At 48.6% G+C, this 20,290-nt stretch overlaps 1 protein-coding gene across 1 annotated transcript in view; it reads right to left on the bottom strand.

Annotated features, from left to right (window-relative positions):
- Window positions 1-10,570: 10,570 nt before the first annotated feature.
- FNTB (farnesyltransferase, CAAX box, beta) overlaps window positions 10,571-20,290 on the bottom strand; it is a 59,344-nt gene continuing 49,624 nt past the window's right edge. Inside the window, exons 10-12 of the mRNA XM_036309908.1 lie at window positions 19,323-19,434; window positions 18,313-18,427; window positions 10,571-11,976 (exon numbers count right to left, since the gene is read on the bottom strand). Of these exons, the coding sequence (XP_036165801.1) occupies window positions 11,845-11,976; window positions 18,313-18,427; window positions 19,323-19,434 (359 nt within the window). The 3' untranslated portion in view covers window positions 10,571-11,844. The remainder of the gene's footprint in view (window positions 11,977-18,312; window positions 18,428-19,322; window positions 19,435-20,290) is intronic.

Below are 20,290 nucleotides of genomic sequence, written 5' to 3'. Positions count from 1 at the left end.
AAGCCGGGGATGAGATGCAAGGAGTGTGAAGCTGGGCGCCCGGTAGTCAGGGAGCCAGCACAGGGATAGGCAATGTCCCTGAGAGCAAGCTCCTGGCTCCAGCATATTGGCTGGACAAGGAGTTACATTTTCAGCTTCTCAAAATTTCAAAAAACCTGTTGGAAGAAGAGCCACAACGGGTAGCTGACTCACCTGGGAAATCGGAAGCCCTTGACTAACTTGCTGAGCAGACTGGCAAGTGGTGGGGAAAAGTGGTGCCCCTGGGAGCAGCTGCCTGGAAAGAAACAAGGTAAGAAACCCGAGCTAGAGATTGTGCTTTCTAAAGGGGCCTAGTGACAGTCACAGCCGTGCTCCTGGTGTGTGTGTCCAGGGAACCAGTGTCTACCCACCAGGACAGCGACGTCTGATCGTGGTTTACTCTCTGACCGCAGTGCTATTCTCTGGTTTGTTCTCGCTCTTGCGCTCTGGACAGTCCCCTGCAATGCCAGAGAACCTGGTGATTCCCTGGGTAACTGCAGAAGGTGGCGTCACTGAGGGTCCTGTTAAAAGCCTTGTCTTTTTCTTAGGGTGAACTTAATGTTTTCCTTTTTTTACAATTAATTGCCCCAAGTAAAAGGGTATTTTAAATGGCTCAGCTTTTAAAAAGAAAAGAAAAAAAAAAGCAAAAGAACTCATGGACATGGACAACAGTGTCATGTTAGTGCAGTGATGGCGAACCTATGACACGTGTGTCAGGTGACACGTGAACTCATTTTTTTGGTTGATTTTTCTTTGTTAAATGGCATTTAAATATATAAAATAAATATCAAAAATATAAATCTTTGTTTTACTATGGTTGCAAATATCAAAAAATTTCTGTATGTGACATGGCACCAGAGTTAAGTTAGGGTTTTTCAAAATGCTGACATGCCGAGCTCAAAAGGTTCGCCATCACTGTGTTAGTGAGTGGGGGAGGGGAGGGTGGTGGAGTAAGAGGACATAGAGGGGATAAATGGTGGTGGAAAAAATAAAATAAATGGCCTAGCTTTTTAAATTCTTGACATGCTTATCCCATATGTAGAGGAGCTACAACTGCTGCAAAGAATTCCCTCAGCTCACAGAGCTGTCCTGGCTGGAAAGGTTTAAAGCACAACACTGAATAGATGCTAGAATAGAGTAGTGTTTGGTGATGGCCTGAAGTCAGACTGCCTGAGTTCAAAATCCCAGCTCTGTCCATGGTGGGGGAATCTCAGGCAAATCACTTCTCTCGGCCTCGGTGTCCTCGTCAGTAAAATGAGGATAACAATAGTACTAACCTCGTAAAGTGGTTGTGAAATATGCTTATCATGTGCTTGACCTTGGGACCAAGTGAGCACTCAGGTAGGCGCCAGCTGTCGTTACCGACACACAGCGTGTGACCAGGGCTGAATCTGCAGGATGGAAAAATCCAGCTCCCGCAGCCCTCTCTGCAGAGTGGGAGGGTGGGCTTCCTGGTGTCTCGCAAATGCTTCCCGACCCTCAGACATGCCCTGTTCTTACAAGGCAGAGAGAATAGAGAGACAGCAAGGGAACCCCAAGCCTGGACTGATGCACTCTTCAAAACCGAAGAGGCCCCATGGCTGCCTGGGTCAGATCTGGTGTCAGCCCAAGCAAGGTTGTGCCATCCCCTCCTGCCGCCATTCAGTGGTGTCTCTGAACTTGTGCTATTGGACAGTCTGCCCAGGAAGAATCACTCAGAAGCCCCATGGTGTTGATACTCAAGTGGGGCCCTGGGCCATGCCCAGGGGTGCTTGTTGAAAGGAGTCCTGGGCCCCCGCTCCCCTGACCTAAAGCATACTGTGGCCCACCACCCAGGCTGAGTTGAAGAAGCTGTGACTCCCAACAGTAAAATAGCCCAGGGAACAAAAGGAAGCTGTTGGGGAAAGTGAGGTATGGAAGATTGAATTAGCAAAGTGTGGCTGAGGCCAGGCTCTCTAAGGCTGCACTTGGACAAAGGTGAGGGATGGGAGGGGGCTTGGGAAAATAGTCCATTTGATGGTGTTTGACAGTGTTTCCTTCCCCCAGGGGGGCTCGAACACTCAACTGGCCAACAGCCGCCCAGCCTGCTTTTGAAGCCCACTGCTCCCAGGAGAAGGTGACATCATGGGGCAACACCCGTTTTTATGCCATGCACTGGCTGTTCTCCAGTCACCAGGCAGGTTTATAAGCCAGCCAGAGCGAGGCTTTCTCTCAAGCTCCTTCCCAGGCTCCATCCTGGACAGTCTCTGAGAATTTGAAACCAGCGCCTTTTTTTTGTTCAAATCTGTTTCTCTGGCCTGTGGAGGAAACCCAGGTAGGGAATCGTTTCCCAGCCTCCACTCTGGAGGTGCCGTGGGACACTAGGGAAGAACAGGACCCTTCTGAGGCACCGCTAGGTCATCCCTGGGCAAAGGCAGATGTCCTTTAGAGTCTGGGGTCTACTAAGCCCCAGACTTTCCCAGACTATAGACAACAATGCATAGTTTCGCCCTAACTGGTTTGGCTCAGTGGATAGAGCATCGGCCTGTGGACTGAAGGGTCCCAGGGTCAATTCCGGTCAAGGGCATGTACCTTGGTTGTGGGCACATCCCCAGTAGGGGGTGTGCAGGAGGCAGCTGATCGATGTTTCTCTCTCATCGATGTTTCTAACTATCCCTCTCCCTTCTTCTCTGTAAAAAATCAATAAAATATATATTTTTAAAAATGCATAGTTTCTAGTTAATTCCTCAGGTAGAAAATCAAATTGGCCAAATACCCCATCCCTGGACCAGTGTGAAGAAGCAGGCTTGCCTGAGTGCAGGGCTGAGTGACGACATCAGTTAGGCCCCACGTGTTTTGGAAGCTCTCCCAGCAAGCCGCCATCACCCACTGTGTCAGTGTCATTGCTTCTCAGGGTCAGGGTGGGGCCAGGAGCTTCAGAACCAGTGCCAGGTGGTTAGGTCACAGCCTCTGAGCCCACCTGTCTGAATCGGCTCTAAGTGGCACTGCCCTGGTTTCCTGAAGCACAACATGAGACAATAGCAGCACAAAGGCATAAGGCGTGTGAAAGCCCTTGACCTATGCCTGGCCCTTAGTAAGTACTCAAATATTAACAATTCTTAGGTCTGTGTGCCGTCATAGGTCCCAGGCAGTGAGCTCTTTCTGTTTGAATTATGTTGAAATATGGAGTGAATAAATCCCATCCTTCAGTGCATTAGAGTCCTTAAAGGGGAAGTAAATGCATGTTGAATACCAAAGGCTGGTTACCAAAAGGCTCTGCTTGGTTTCTGAAGGAACTCATGAAAGACCTTGAATCTGAAAAAAATACGGACTTTGGAAATGAAATTTACCCTTGCTGGCCGGATCAGAACTATTGCTTTGTACTGCTCTCCTCCTGGTTTCAGGTCTTGTTCTGCAGCACCTGGTGGTCTGCACCGTGGTAGGCACAGACACTGCAAGCCCATCTTGTGCCTGTTCAGTGGTTCCCACCAGGGCCTGGTTAAGACAGGGTTGAACCCTGGTTACTCAGACTTTCCGGGGTGAGGCGGGGACAGACTACCCTGTTGGCTCTGTATGATCTGATGAGTGGTCCACTCCAGCTCACCCTGACTGATGTGTGTGCCCTGTGACACCCAGTAAGATGGGCGTGTCTAGAAGAGAACCAAACAGGTGGCCCTGGACAATTCACAACCAGCCAAGCAGGTTCCCTCCTGCATCCAGTGCTGGGTGCCAGCTGCACCAACAGGCCTGTGCTGACTGCCAGGCCCCATTTAGGATTGTTTTCCTCTGCTGTCCATCGCAGGGGTGGGGCCCTCGGACACCCACAGCCTTCTCTGGGCAAAATTATCCAGCCACGGTCTCTGCTATTAATTTTAAACAACAGAAGAATCAAGGATCCACTGTTAAATTGGTGCCAGAACCTTCCACTCCAGTGCTGAGCATGGTGAAGGTTTGAGCCTCCTGCCAAGAAAAACAGAAACCTGGTGGCTCCCATGGCAGGCCTGTAGGGAAAGGTACGCATGCCACAAGCCAGCTCCTGCAAGGGCCCAGTGAGCCATGCAACATCAGGTTCAAGAAATAACCAATGTGATTTCACCTACATGCAGAATCTAAAGAACAATATAAACAAACAAGCAAAACAGAAATAGACTCACAGATATAGAGAACTGACTGATGGGAGACTGGGTGAAAAGGTGAAGGGATTGAGAAGTACGGATTGGCAGTTACAAAACAGTCTTGGGGATGTGAAGTACAGCATAGAGAATATAGTCAGTAATATTGTAATAACTATGTGTGGTGCCAGGTGGGTATTGGAAATATCGGCGGAACATTCTGTAAAGTATGATTGTCTAACCATTATGCTGTATACCTGAAAGTAATACAAAATAATATTGAATGTAAAAAATAATATACTTTTGATTTAAAAAATAATAACCAAATGGGTGTGTAGAGCTGCCACCCATACCCCTCCCTGGCCACTCATCACCAGACAGAGAAGTCCAGCTGTCCGTGTGGCTCCTACATGCCTGCTTGAGAGCTTGGTTATTTCCTACCTATTGGGTATATCTAGGGCTAAAGAACAGCCACCAATGGCTTTGGGCCAAAGGCCACAGCAAGGCCAGCCAGCTGGGAGAAGGAATGTCACGTCCACAGTATGTACCTACTACAAGGCCAGCGGTAGACTGTGTAAGGGAACTCTGGTTCAAACAACCTGACTGTTTCCCATCCAGGAAACGAGCCCAGGGCCCCTCCTCTGCAAAGTGCTGCCCTGAACACATTGTCAGGCATTCCAACTGGGAGCTCCCATGAGGCCAAGACTGGTCTTCGTGCCTGTGGCTGCACCCCTAGCACAGTGCCTGGCCTATCATGGGTAGCCCACAAATACTCAGGGGGGTGTATGTACCTGTGGACTTAGCTCCCCAGTGTACGTTCGTCTCTGCACTTCTAGGTCAGCCTCTGCATGAGTTCAATCCACAGGTATTGGAGCAGCACGTATTAGCCCAGCTAATACAGGGCAGCTAATGGAGCCAGGGCCCTGCCTTCAAAAAGCTTAGAGTGGGCAGAGACCTGGTTCCTGCACATGGCACAGAAGTACAGGTCGGGACTCTGATGGCCCGAGGAGTTTACAGGTGGGGGGCCTCGGTGAGAGAGGGCTGGCATACAGGAGGGACGAGGAGCAGGGCTAGGTCATCATGCTCTCCTGCCTTCCTCCCTGTCAGCTGGCAGAGAGGCTGGGGAGAGGCTGCTGAAGGGAAGGTGGGCCAAAGCCTTTGCTCTGCATGGGCTGAATCACCCTTCACATCCCAAAACATTCACTGGCCACCTTGGTACCGAGGCTCCTGGCAGCCACTGCTCCCAGAGCGGGAGGTGCCTGCGTGGTGGAGGCCAGCAAGCTCCAGCCTTCCTCGGGAGCACAGCATCGCTCTCCCAGGTGCTCATGTCATCATCCCCATCATCATCCCCCGCACAGAGGTGCTACGTGCAGGGCACTCGCCACCGCCCTGCAGGCACTGGCCAGCGCACCTGGGGAACAGAGCCTCTCCACCGAGGCCAAGGGTCCACCGAGCCTTCCCCTAGAGAAAGCTGCGACACTGAGCTGCTCTGAGTCTGGTAGCTGAAGCCCCAGTGCCCATCGGCTCAGGTACAGCAGATGGAACATGAAGTCTCATCAAAGATAACCGACATGCAATACTTTTTATTATGGAAGAATTTTAATGACCAAAAGTTGAGAGACTAGTGTACTGAACCCCAATGTCCTCATGTCCAGTGTCAATGCCTATCAACATGCAATACTTCTTGAAAGAAAAGTGGATTTTAAAATGCATTGTTATTATTATTAAGAAATAATAATAATATTATTTCTTACTGTGGGTATGTCAGAGGGACACAGAAGCTAACTAAAAGAGCTCCTAATGGCCAACGCTAGGACAATTGGAGCAGCAAAAAAACAACAGAGTATGGGAACATAACCCAACATATAAAATAAATATTCATGAGTCCATACTAATATAAATGATTGAAAAAAATAAATAGAGAATAGATAAGCCTCCCATACTGAATTCCAAATAATTTATCTAGGTACTCCAGCGTCAAGGACGTGGAGGGCATAACGCCCCATTCCTGAAGTGTAGGTGGTGCACCAGGGCCTCCTTCTAAAGGATGCATATGGGAAAGGGAAGAAAGAGGAGCCTTGAGGAGGAGCCTGACAAGCACCAGCTCAGCCAGGAGGTTAAGGTTAACAGTATCAGTGGGGAGCCAAGCCCACCAGCATGTACCCTTCATAGGATGTGATGAGAGGGCACTTACCTCTGAGGTCTTCTCCCCAAAACCCAGAGCCCCAGACTAATCATGAGAAAAGCTTCACACAAATTCCACTTGGGGACATTCCACAAAATACCTGACCAGTGCTCCTCAAAACCGTCAAGGTCACCCCAAACAAGAAAAGTCTGAGGAATTGTCTCAGCCAAAAGCTTCCTAAGGCAACGTGACGTCTAAATGTAATGAGCTATCCTGGATGGGATCCCGGGACAGAGAAAGGGCATTGGGTAAACACTGAGGAATCTGAATGAAGTATGGACTCCAGTTTATAAAACTGTACCAGTACTGGTTCATTAGTTGTGAGAAATACACCATACAGTAAGATGATAACAATAGGGGAAACAAGCTAAGGGGTATAGATCGACAAATGTTTATTTTTAAAAAACGCATTCTTGTTCTTGTTATTCTGTAAAAGCTGTGTTTCCGCAGGGGATGGAGGGGGGCGGGGGGGAGCAGAGGACAGGGAAAATTTTGTTCAGGGTTGGTGAAGAGCGCTCTGTCCCCACCTGCCTGGTTTGTTCTTGCAGGTGCCTGAGAACTAGGAGGGCAGAACATCAGCGGCCAGGCCCCGTGCCCTGGGCCTCCAGCACCAGCTGGTGGGAAGCAGCGGTGAGGTGGTTATTGCAGGGAAATGAAAGGGGATGTCCAGGAAATGGCCAGGCGTGCCGGCCAGGCTGGAGAAGGCTGGCTGCCACTGGGGCTGCGGTCAGCTCCCAGAAAGACTGATTCACCACGGCCTCGCTGTGAGTCATGCAGGGTCACGCTCTGCAGTACAGTGGCACGCAGTTAGTGCCAGGGGCTTAGGCAGAGAGTGGAAGGGGGGTTAGAAGGGTGAAGTGAGCCTGCCCCTGCTGTTTATTGTCACCATCCTCATCTGGGTAAAAGATGGGGCAGGCATTCGAGGTCTCAGCCACCCAGCCCTGGAGCACCCTCCCCCCCCCTTCTGAGACCACCCATGCTATCTTCTTCAGAGACCTGGGGTTGTGGAAGGGCATGGCCCTGGAGGCAGCAGATCTGGGTTCAGGTTCAGACTCCACCACTTGATACCTAGGAAATCTTGGGTGATTCACTTAGCTCTCTGACCTGTTTCTCTAGTTGTAAAATGCAGATAATACACCTGCCTCACCCACCTCATGAGGTTGAGTCAAGGATCAAATGTGGAGTTAATAGACCAGGAAGCATTCTCTTAGGGATGTTGTTGGGTGGGTGTGGCCAGGGTGGTCAGTGTTCTTAAGTCACCACGTAAGGACGTGCGTGGCCCTGGGGCTAATCTGGGATGGAGTTTTGTATGACAGGATGTTTTGGTGGCAAGTACAGTAATAGTAAATCCAACTCCAGTTGGCTAATAGTTGAGACATCCGGAGGCAGAGCTGGCCGCAGGAGCAGTGTGATCAGGGTTCTGGTCGTGCCGCTCAGTCTCCCAGGGAATCTTATGTACTAGCTTCTACGGCTGGTTTCCTTGTAGGTGGGAAAATGGTTCTGTAGGAGTCCCAGGCCACACATTCCACCATCCCTCATAGGGATAGCTGTTTGTTTTGGGGTTTTTGTTTTTGTTTTTTGTTTTATCATAACATGTCTAGGGCTTCTCTCTTTGGTCTATTTCAGGCCACATGCTTGGCTCTGAATCAATCAGCACAGCTAGGACAAGCCTTGTTGATTGCTTAGACCTGGGTTATTACCAAACCTTAACAAATTACGGAAGCAGAGAGGCGGACTAAAATGATTGGCTTAGGCCAGTCAGGGCTTGGACCTGGAGGTAGGAGGGGGTCAAATCCATGCAAGCTTTTTGTCTGCCACAGTGAAGGAACGGGAAACGATGCCAACAGTGTCCACTACACGTTTGTATCACAGTAAGAATTCACCATAGTAAACAATGGTAATTAGCCTCCCTAGCATCCGTTTCCCCCTTTTGGCTACAATCCTAACTTACGTTTTGGGCTTCATTCCTTTCTTATTCTTAGTCCATGTGCTTCCGTTGGAACTCCATTTCCCACTCATGGAAGAAGCCCATGATTAGGACTTAGGCCAATCAGTGCCCTGTAATCTGGCACTGGATTGCTTCTCTGGCCCTTGGTTTGATCAAAGCCAGTGAAACACAATGATTCTCACTGGGAAGGAAGGCTGGGACTGTAGCCTGCTGCTCTTGTCTGCTGAACTTGACCCTGAGAGGATAAGGACTGGAGCTATTGCCTTTGCCATTTTACAACCACATGGAAAGAGCCTGAAGTTGGAGCTAATGTGGAGAGATGGAGAGAGGGGAAGAGGCCTACGGAAGTCACTCACACAGCCAAGCTAGATCCTGGACATTTCAGTTTATGACCAACACATTTCCTCTTTGCTTTAAGCCAGTTTGGGTCAAGTTTTCCAACTTGCAACAGTGTCTTAAATCATATAGTTCTCCTTCCTGTTCAGAGGCAATGAGCAGCGCGTGTGGGTGGCTAAAACGTTTGTCCAAACTTCACCGTTTGGCATTTGACACTAATATTACATGGAAAGCATCCCAGCCATGAAGGAAGTGGAAGAATGCTGAATGACTGGATGAGATTTAGTCTACATCAGGGGTAGCAAACTGCAGCCCACGGGCCAAATCTGCCCACCACCTGTCTTCATAAAGTTTTATTGGAAACAGCCACACTTTGTTCATGGCTGTTTTGTACTACAATGGCAGAGTTTAGTAGTTGCTTGCAAAGCCTAAAATATTTAGTATTTGACCTTTTACAGAGGAAGTGTGTTGTCCCCTGATGTAGATGGCAAGAGAATAAAATCTTAGCAAATTACTTCTCCCCAAATGAATACCTGTGTCCCCAAATGGAAACAACACTGAGTGGCCCTCCATCATAGACCATTGTATCCCATTAACATCAGGTTTGATTATCAGCATTAGGAAAGCAAACTTTCATAGAATCGAACTTATCCCAGACACTGAATGAGAGATGTTCTATGTCTTTAAGATTTGGTTTATGCAATGCCTGGATCTTACTAGTCCTGGTCACAATGCCTCAGAAGCCTATTGCATAAGAACATCCTTTTCCCACCCCAGGCCTTTACCCTTCCCTCTGAGTTGGGATACTAAAGCCACCGGTGAGCCTGGCCGGCGTGGCTCAGTGGTTGAGCATCGACCTATGAACCAAGAGGTCACCAGTTCTATTCCCAGTCAGGGCACATGCCTGGGTTGCAGGTTCTATCCCTAGTAAAGTGCATGGAGGAGGCAGCTGAACGAAGTTTCTCTCTCATGGATGTGTCTATCTCTCTACCCCTCTCCTTTTCTCTCTCTAAAATCAATAAAGACATGTTGAGAGAGAGAGAGAGAGAGAGAGAGAGAGAGAGAGAGAGAGAGAGAGAGAGAGAGAGAGAAAGCAGTATAGGGATACTGCTGACTGGTCCTGTATTGTTATCTCAGGGCAGTTTACACTGGCTTATCCATGAGGCTCCCCTTCTGCTCCCAGTAGGATCTGACAGGCTTCCCAACTTACACAGCACTTAACGTGGTTCTGAGATGGATCCAAGAGGGAAGTGAGGCTCATCAGGATATAGAGATCTGTAATGGTTTTATATTTCTTTATTGATGGGGGAAGTACTTGGCCAAACTTTACCTACCTCTTGGGATCCAGCTCAAATCCTCGCACTTTGGTGTAAAGCCAGCTCAGACTGAGCAGTCCCTTTTGTCTTCACCACTCCAATTATTACTGCAATTAATCTCAGAATACCTTGGGGCTCTGACTGTAAACAGTCAGCCAGATATTTCTTCAGCAAAATGGGTTTATTGGGAAACAGCAAGGAATTGCAATCCTGTGCATGCGACCACAGTGAGCCATCTGCAAGTCAAGTTGGCTAACACAAAGAGAAAGCTCTTTTATGAAGGGGAAGGAAGTTGGGACGGGCTCTTAGTTTCCCCCTTGCACTTTGTGTTCCACGTAGGGCCTGAGAGCTCCCCCTTCTGGTCATTCCCCGCTTTCGGACTCAGGAGCACAGTCCCTGCTTAGAGTCAGGTCAAGAAGACAGACACCCAGACAGACCATGAAACGCAGTGTGCAGAGTCTGGGCGAACCGCACTGCTCCAGGGAACCTGGGAAACAGCGTTCCCCACTCCTGGTTAGGCCCTGCGTCCTCCACTGGAGAAGGCACACGAGGGCGGGACCCACGTCGGACCTGTTTGCGATCACTAACGCACATGGTGTGGAATCTCCCTCACGGGGAGACATGCTCGAGAGCAGCCTTCTAACACGGCATCCTGAAGGCATTTTCCTGGTACCAGTCACAAATGAGAGACCGCAGAGAAAATGTTATTCTTTTATTACTTCCAGGAGGTAATACATAGTCCAATATGCCAAAGCAATAGGGAATCAGAGGCAGCAAATGGTCAGAGTTTTTTTAGAAGAGCCTCATCTGCCCACCGCCCGTGGCTGCCTACAGGAAAGCCCACAGCGACCTGGAGCTTGCTGTGACCGCAGCACTGGACAGATGACCCAACTCGACACCCCACTGACCAAGAAAGGGTTCCGTGTGAGCAGCAGGGGCTGAACACACCAGGTTTACGCGGCGACTGCCTCAGCAGCAGTCAGCTTGTCCAGCACTTGATTTTATTTCTCTGAGCCTGGAGTGGGCAGGATGTGGAGAAATCCTGAGTCAGAAATTAAGGTGAAAGACTTAGTAGTGTTAATACTCTGGATGAGAGAAGACAACACTGTCTTTGAGGAGAGTGGGCTGGGGCTCTGGTGGAAAGAGAGATGGAGATACGCAGAATGGCCATGGACTGCAGGCGCTGACTTGAGGTCATCAGAAGGGTTTTTCGTGGTACATGATGGGGTGGAGTGAGGGCATGGGCCCTGGGGCTGCTTCCTCTGGCACAGAATTGAATTAGAGGTTCATTTTCCACTCATAATTGGTTTCCCACACCAGGGCTGAAGCAAATCCTGCCCATGCACCAAGCACCAAGCACCAAGCGTAGCCTTCCAGAGAGGTGTGGCTCAGTTCTCCAGTGTGGAGGAGGGACCCCACTGTTTTCCATTGCAAATGACAGGGAGGGAGGAAAGAGCCTTGGGCTTGTTTTTCTGGAAAATTCATTTTGGTGGGACCCAAAGCCCCTCCCTTGGCATGGAGCAGATTTATTCACCCATGGGAGGGCACCTTTCTGGCGACTTCATGGTGCGTGCAAGTGGGAATCGCAGCAGTCGATGCTGTAATACTCATGGACGTCATTCATTTCAATAGGACTGTCCAGGCTGGAGAGCTGGTAGGGAGGGGCTGCTTCCCAGCATGCACTGTTCCCCAACCAACCCTAGCTAGGCCCAAATTGGTTTATATGCTGCATGTGCTGATAGACTTTTGGTTTGTCCGGAGTGAAAAGAATTTTTTTTTAAATCATGCCACTGTGTTCTCCAAACCCAGAGCCATTGGTTTTGTTCTGGTTGACAAAGAAGGGCAATCACAGCTCCAAAGTGGCCAAGGCTTGTGCAGCACAGAACGCAGTATTACCGAGATGTATAAACCTTGGTCTGCACAGGTGAGCACTGACCGCGGTGAACACGGAGACTCGGGATGCTGTGTCCTCTAGTCGGTGGAAGGCTCTGCTGTGGTCTCATCCTCACGCTCCTCAAAGCCTGGGACCGGCTTCTGCAGAAAGTGCATGGTGGCCTGGATCACCTTGTCTGGTCCAATGTTGTACACGGGGTGAGTGGGCTGCTGCAAAGAGAAGAACGGATGCTAATTAATCGTCCTTGAAAATCTGACCCATTAAATGCACTTGTAAGAATTTAGCATAAGGCGCCGGCCGTGTGTGGCAGTTGGCTGAGTGTCATCCCATGCACCAAAGGGTTGCCAGTTTGATTCCCGGTAAGGGCACATGCCCAGGTTGTGTGTTTGGTCCCTGTTCAGGGTGCATGTGGGAGGCAACCGATTGATGTTTCTCTCTCACATCCATGTTTCTCTCTTTCCCTCTTCCTTCCCCTCTCTCTCTAAATCAATAAAAAAAATTTTTTTTAAATGTATCATAAGTAATCATCAGAGATACACACAGAGATTTATCACACAAAGTCAATGTTCAACAACAGGGTACTGATAAAAACATTTCATGGTACATGGGACACAAAGGAATATTATATAGCCAGTAAGAAACATGCTTTCAAATATTTAATGATATGGGCAACTGCTTATACATATTAAGTGGGGGAAATAGTATACACAATATTACTCCAAACTTACTTTTTGAAAATTTGTTTGTAATTTTGAGTTACAGTATGTGCAACTCAAGGTAAGGATATTTTAGGTACACCACCTAGAAAAATGCCATTTTTTTCTGGAAAATGTTTTATAAATCTTTTATGTTTATATTGTAATTTAAAAGGTGCAGTTAAAAAATAAAAATATATAACAATAAAAATGTGTTTGTAGCTGTGATATATATAGACAGGCAAAAATTAGGCATATACCAAAATAGGAAGAGTGATATAGTTATATAATGGTTTTAAATTTTCTTATTTAAACTTTTATATATATTCTAATTAAAATAATGAACATGAATTTACATTTATAATAAAGAACCACAACCCTATTTCACAGTAAAGGTGACAGGCCATCTACATTATATAAGGCCAGGGGCCATCATGACCTAAACAACCAGACGGACAACCGATCACCAGGAAGTACATGGAACACCTCTAGGTCCCTCCCCCATGGCCCACAGGCTCTTATCGCAAGGCTGATGGCCAGTGGGTGGGCGGGGCAGCAGGGGGTGGGCAGGGTGAGGCAGGCACGTTGAGGTCGTTAGCCTCTGGCCAGGGGCTGGGCCGGAGGCCTAACAAACCTCACCGCTGCCATAGCAGCTGCAGATCAGGCCCAGAGAGAGGCCCAGAGAGAGAGAGGCAGGGCCTGATCCACAGCTGTGGTGGCTGCTGGTGAGGCCCGGAGAGAGAGAGAGAGGCCCGGAGAGAGAAGCAGGGCCTGAGATGCTGACTGGCATAGAAACTGACCAATCAGAACCAAATCTGGGTGAACTGCAAGGAGCCAATGGCTGCCAGAGACGGAGCTTTTGACACTGACTGGCATAGAAACCGACCAATCAGAACCTAATCTGGATGAACTGCAAAGGCAGAACCTAAGGTGGGGGCTGAGGAGGGGTTTTAAGGGCAACAGCTGTTTGGTGTAAGGTGTAAGACAGCGGTTCAATTTTTTAATAACCGATTTGGCAGTATAGTGCATATGGCTGGCTATCAGTCCAGATATAGGGATTATGTATTTTTGTCTGCCAAGAGCATCTCCTCCTGCTGAAAAAGGCTTCCCCCCACAATTTAAGCAATCCTATCCTATATAATCTATCTATACTAATAAAAGGGTAATATGCTAATTAGACAGGGTCAACTGGACATCTTCTGGATGTCCAACTTCCTTCCCAACAAAGCCATGGTGGTGGGGGCCAAGGCAGAGGCAGTTAGGGGTGATCAGGCCAGCAGGAGGGGGCAGTTGGGGGCAAGATCAGGCAGGCAGGAGAGGGCAGTTGGGGGGTGAGATCAAGCCAGCAGGGGAGGGCAGTTGGGGGTGAGATCAGACCGGCAGGGGAGGGCAGTTGGGGGTGAGATCAGGCCGGCAGGGGAGGGCAGTTGGGGGTGAGATCAGGCCAGCAGGGGAGGGCAGTTGGGGATGAGATCAGGCCAGCAGGGGAGGGCAGTTGGGGATGAGATCAGGCCAGCAGGGGACGGCAGTTGGGGGTGAGATCAGGCCGGCAGGGGAGGGCCGTTGGGGGCAATCAGGCTGGCAGAGGAGAGCAGTTAGGGGTGATTAGGCCAGCAGGGGAGAGCAGTTGGAGGCAATCAGGCCAGCAGGGGAGCAATTAGGGGTGATCAGGCAGGTAGGCGGAGTTGGTTAGGGGCAATCAGGCAGGCAGGCAGGTGAGCAGTTAGAAGCCAGCAGTCCCAGATTGCGAGAGAGATTGTCCGACTGCCAGTTTAGGCCCGATCCCACAGGGGGTCCCCAATTGGAGAGGGTGCAGGCTGGGCTGAGGGACCCCCCCTCCCCCCCCCTCCCGCCACACGAATTTTGTGCACTGGGCCTCTAGTATTTAAATACTTTTGTATTCTACTACATCACAGAAACTTTAGGTCTGGTGACAGGGCACAAGCCTCGGTCAGTATTAAGGACTTTCTTCCACTCTGAGAGAATGAAGAAGGGGTCATAATTGCAGGAGAGATTTTACAACTTTTAAGAATACTATGAGCAAGTTCATGTCAAATGTATAAAACTTCAGATAAAGTGAATACATTTATAAAAAATAAATTTTCAAAACCAACCTAAGAATTTCTTTAAAACCTATATGAGCCCTAGCCGGTTTGGTTCACTGAATAAAGTGTTGGCCTGGGAACTGAAGGGTCCCAGGTTCAATTCCGGTCAAGGGCATGTACCTTGGTTACAGGCACATCCCCAGTAGGGGGTGTGCAGGAGGCAGCTGATCGATGCTTCTCTCTCATCGATGTTTCTAACTCTCTATCCCTCTCCCTTCTCTGTAAAAAATCAATAAAATATATTTAAAAAAAAATAAAACCTATAAAAAATAAATCTATAATAACAAGCTTATTCTGCTACCATCATTCCTCACCTCACCTCACCTCCCAAAATACAGGCCTAGATGGTTTCTCAGGCAAGTGTTATCAAACCTAGAAGAAACAGAAAATCTCTAACCTATACCAACTTTTTCAAAGACTGAAGAAAGGGGTTGGGGAGAGATAGCCATCTAATTTTATGAGGCTATAATATTATCCTGAAACAAACTGGAAAACAACAACAAAACAAAAATTAAGATCAAGTTTATTAACATACATGAAAAAAGTCCTAAATAAAAATACTAGCCAAAAAACATCAGCAAACTGTGTATGTATTAAACAAACATACACACACACTGATACGCCACTATGACTAAGAAGGGCTTACCTGAGAATGTAAGATTAACATCAGAATATTTATTAAGTAAGCATATCATATTAGATTAAAGGAGAAAAAACAGGTGCAGAAAAAGCACTCAATAAAATGTAACCTAAGGAACAAAACAACCTAGCAAACCAGGAATAGAGAGGGACATCCTGAACCTGATATGAAGTATTTACTAGTATCAAAACCCCACAGCAAGCATCCCGCTTACTGGTGAAAATAGAGAAACCGTCCCAGCACAGTCAGAAGCGAGACAGGAACAGCCTCTATTACTACCTCCAGTAAACTCCCTCGAGGGGTCGTAGCCAACACCAGAAGGCAAGAACAAGAAATAAAATTCTTAAGAATCAGAAAGGAAAAGGCAAAACCTATTTGAAGATGACATTACTCTCTAAATAGGAAATATAAAAGATTCTATAGATAAACTATTACAACTATTAAGAAAGGTTAGCAAGGTTGCTGGATACAAAATTAAAATATCAATATCAATAGCATTTCTATACATTAGTAACAACCAATTACAAAATATAATGGGGAAAAAATATTCCGGTCACAATAGATACAAAAACTATAAATTTCTTAGACATATATCTAACAGAAGATATGCTAGTTCTCTATGGAGAAAATAATAAAAGATATTGAAGGATATGGTTATGTTCACCAACAGGAAGCCTTAATATTGAGACGTCATGTTCTCCCATTAATCTTAAATTCAGTGCAATGCCAATAAAAATTCCATTAGATGTTTTTTGTGGAATTTGAGAAGCTGATTCTATATTCACAGGAAGAAGCTAAAATGAAAAAATAGCCAAGACAACTTTAAAGAAAAGGAACAAGGTGGATGTGACGTGCCTACCTGCATTTAAGATTTGCTTAAGACAGTGCAGATAGACAAACAGACCAAAGGAACCAAACAGTGTCCGGAAACAGTCACCTCATATACAGAAATTGAGCATATGACACACGTAATGTGCATCAGTAGGAAAGGTTATGAACTTCAATAAATGGTGCTGGTCAATTGGTTATCCATATGGAAAAAAGATAACATCTCCAACCCTCACCACAGACAGAAATGAATCCCAAGAGATTTAAAAATCTAGATGGGAAAAGCAAAAGTTTAAACTGTCTAGAAGGAAATATATTTATGACCTCAACATTGGAAAAAATTTCTTAGGTAACCACCTACCACCCCCACCCCCCAAAAAAGAAACCTCAAAAACCAAAAAGGCAAATAAAATTGTTCCCTTTAAAATTTAAATCATCTATTCAACACAAAACACCAAAAACAAAGTGAACAGGCAAGTCACGAACTGGAAGAGATTCGCCACACACACACCACTGACACAGGATCAGTGTCAGGAACATACTGACATGCATGAGAGAACTCCTACAAATATGTAAGAAAGGGTAAACAGTTAAAGTTACAAATCAGGAAGGAAAGAATGAGCAAAGGATATGAGCTGGCAGGCAGTTCACAGAAGACATAACAAAAAGAGACATAACATTTGAAAGGATGTTCAACCTCACTGGTAACCAAGGAAATGCAAAACGAAACTATCAAACTGGCAGAGAGGAAGAGCTGGCTGTGGGGCGGCTCAGTGCCCTGTGAGTGTAAAACAGGCACGTGGGGAGGCCCACTGCCCTCCGTGAAGGTGGGGTGTGGATTTTCTTCACCCCAGCAAGTCTCTCCTAGAAAAACTCTGACATCACAATGTCCACTGTAACACTGTCACTGCAGAAACTGTAACCAACTCGATGTCAACCAACAGGAGACTAGGAAAATACGTTGGGATACATGTATACAGGGGAAGATCGTGTAGTTATTAAAATGATTAAACTAGCGCAACACATATGAACACAAAAACTCAACAGCATAACGAAAGGTCAGTGAGAAAAGCAGTGCGGAGGAAGTGGCTCAGTAGATCTATATAGATAAAAGCCTAAGTGACCAAACGATGGGTCGACTGGTCGCTATGATGCACACTGACCACCAGGGGGCAGACACTCAACACAGGAGCTGCCCCCTGGTGGTCAGTGCACTCCCACAGCCAACCTCTTGGGGTGGGCCAACCCCCCGCAGCCAGCCCTGATTGCCCCTCCCCCAAATGCCAGCCAGCACTGATCGGCCCCAATCCAGCCAGCCAACCTCCCCACTCCAGCCGGCCAGCCCTGATCACCCTAATAGGGACTGGGTGAGACAGCCCCAATCAGCCCCAACTGCCGGCCAGGCCAAGGGACCCCACCCGTGCATGAATTCGTGCACAGGGCCCCTAGTACTGTTATAAAAGTCTGAAAACATACAAGACAACTCTCTCTACATTATTTATGGCATCATACATTTGAAGTAACAGCACAAAAACACCTGCAGGCACGATAAAGGTCAAATTTAGGACTGGGTTACGCTGAGAAGGGGGAAGGAAGAAAAATGGAAGAGGGTTGCATAGGTGGCAAATATGGGAAAATGTTAAGACTTGAAAAAGCTAGCGGCTGTCACTCTGATTTCATCCATCTACTGGCCATTTGTGCTGCTTCTGTTGGAAACATCTGACAATCCTGCGACCAGGCTGCTCCAGGGCTGGCTGTGGTGGTGAGCATCTGCCCGCATGCGGCTGACAGTTTGAGGGCAGCAGACAAAAGCACATGAAACACACTGTGACGAGCACAACAAGGCGCGGGGCAGAGCATTCTGGGCGATCTCATTCCCAGCTGGTGGGCCGGGACGGCTTCCCCGGGAGACACGGCACGCAGCTGAGAGCTCAGGAAACACCGCCAGCACACAGTGAGGGCCGGGGCAGAACCCCTTGCCTCTGAGAAGCTCCTCGGAGAGGAAACTAGTGATAAACGGCCCAGGTCCCACCTAGACTCTGGGATAGAGGCACAAAACTGGTGCAGATTGGAGCCCCCACCTAGAACCTCTAGTTTGCCTCCAGGTGTGTTTCCTCCACAGCCACGTCCTCCTCAATGGGCTGTCAGCACAGGAGGGTGGTGACCGCCACCCACCGGCCTCCGCACAGGAGACAGGCAGAGCCAGTTCCGCAAGCAGGAGCGCTGCTGCTCTCTGGGTGGCCGTCCTGGGGGCCCTGTGGGGAAGGGGTGCCTTACCAGAGCATTCTCAGGCACACCCAGGACCACGTCGTGCAGCATGGCTCCACTGCCGAAGTGCTGGGCTATGGACAGGCCGCTCAGGCAGTAGCAGGTGTGGTAGAAGTCCCGTGACCTGCAAGGACAGGGCAGCTCTGAGCAGGTGCCCCTCCGCTCCCCACGGCCCCACCCCCACCCCCCAGCACAGCCTCAACAAAGCGACCACAGGCTCAGAGGCCAGGTGCTCACAGTCCCGCCCTGCCCTCCTCAGCAGCTCCAGGAAGCCCGGCTTCCCCAGCGGCCCTTTGAAAGCCCATCCTCAGCCCTGCCAGGCACAGGCGCTGTCATCCTAGAGCCAGTCGCTCCCGCTGCCTTCCAGAAAGGGGTCCTCTGGGCAGTGCTGGTGCTGAGTTAATATATTTCTCAAAAAACAAACAAAAACACCAAAATGTCTAGAAACAGGCCAAATTTTTCACAATAAATTGCTGAGGACCAGCCTTCAGCTGGGCCTTCCCCTGGATGCTGACAGCAGCAGGGGTGTGTGTGTGGGGGGGGGGGGGGGGAGAGGGAGCACATTTGGCAGGTGAGAAGCAAAGGGAACAGAACTTATTTGATTTTCTTTTTTCTTTTATTTGGCGCCCAAAGCTATTCTGTAATAGTTGTGATTATATCTGTTTACGATACTCCAGGGTTTTAAAATTCTGTATCCTATTCTATTTAAATCAGTTTGGTTAAAAGAGAAAAAAAAAAAAGAAGAAAGAAAAGCTACCAACCCAGCAATCTTGTCTGCGTCTGGAGAGGGACGTGCATGTAAACTGGGGGGGAGGGTGGGCAGGGGAGGTGCCAGGATTGACGGCACTCAAAGGAGGCCCCGGAGCTGGGGTGCTTCTCCCCACGCCACACCAGCAGCTGGATGGAAAGGGAACCCGGGCTTTTGAAGGTGGGCACCTGCTGCCGTCTGGCTCTGAGGAGGCCTGAGGTCCACACCGCTGCCCCCTCCCCAGCCCGCCTCCCGGAGGGCAGGCACTCACTTGCCAGGCTTGTCCAGAAGGCCCCCCGCGGGGCACTGGCAGCACATGAGGATGTACTCCTGCAGCGCCTGCTGATGGAACATCCAGTGGCTCATGCTGAGGGCGGGGTCACCTGCAGGAAGGCAAAGGGTCAGTGTGGCCCGGCCACAGTACCCATCACTTCTTCACATTTTATTACCCAATGGGAACAGTCAAGGTTTCCCTCGATTCTTCTTGGACTACTGTTGAAATTCCAATCTCGGGACACTTGGTATCTTCACCCAAGTCCCATAACACGTTCCTTCCCCTGGACCTTGACACGAGTCCCAGAGCAGCAGCACAGAGTGGCTTTTGCTTTGCTGCAAGTCACCCACTACCTAGGACGACCATCTTCAGCCACATCCATGGCAGACATGGCCCAGCTGGGAGCTCGGCTTTCCAGGCTGACCTGTTACTGCTCCTGACTTGCCCACTCCTCCTCAGTCTGGGCTTTGAAGGCACTTCCTCTGGCTCAGCGGTTCTCAACCTTGGCTGCACATTACAATCACCTGGGAATCCTTTTAAAATCCTGATTTCTGGGCCTCATCCTCCGGAAATTCTGTTTCTTTGTTATGGGGTGGGGCCACAACAGGAGTGATAATGTCTGCATGTTCTACTTTTCTAAGCCTGAATTTAACCTATCTCCAAAGGGAATTCTCCAACTTTTCTCTTGGCTCAAAAACGTTCCTGAGAAGCGTTGCTAGGAACTGCCCTCCTGTATCATGTAACATGGTAGCCCGAGGAGAAATGGGCAATTGTGGTAATAATACTAAAGCACTGTGCTTCTTCACTCTGAAGTTCTATCAGTATGATCAGAGAATTCTGTGGGCCACATGGTAATCAGGTGGGGAGGAGGGACAAATCACCGAGAGATAGATGCGGGTGGAAACATCTCCATGGGGTTGATTTTTTTAAAAATACACATATAGGCCCTGGCTGGCATGGCTCAG

The sequence above is a fragment of the Myotis myotis genome, unplaced genomic scaffold, assembly GCF_014108235.1.
Source record: "Myotis myotis isolate mMyoMyo1 unplaced genomic scaffold, mMyoMyo1.p scaffold_m19_p_1, whole genome shotgun sequence".
Taxonomy (NCBI): domain Eukaryota; kingdom Metazoa; phylum Chordata; class Mammalia; order Chiroptera; family Vespertilionidae; genus Myotis; species Myotis myotis.
This window is presented reverse-complemented; position numbering and strand designations above follow the sequence as displayed.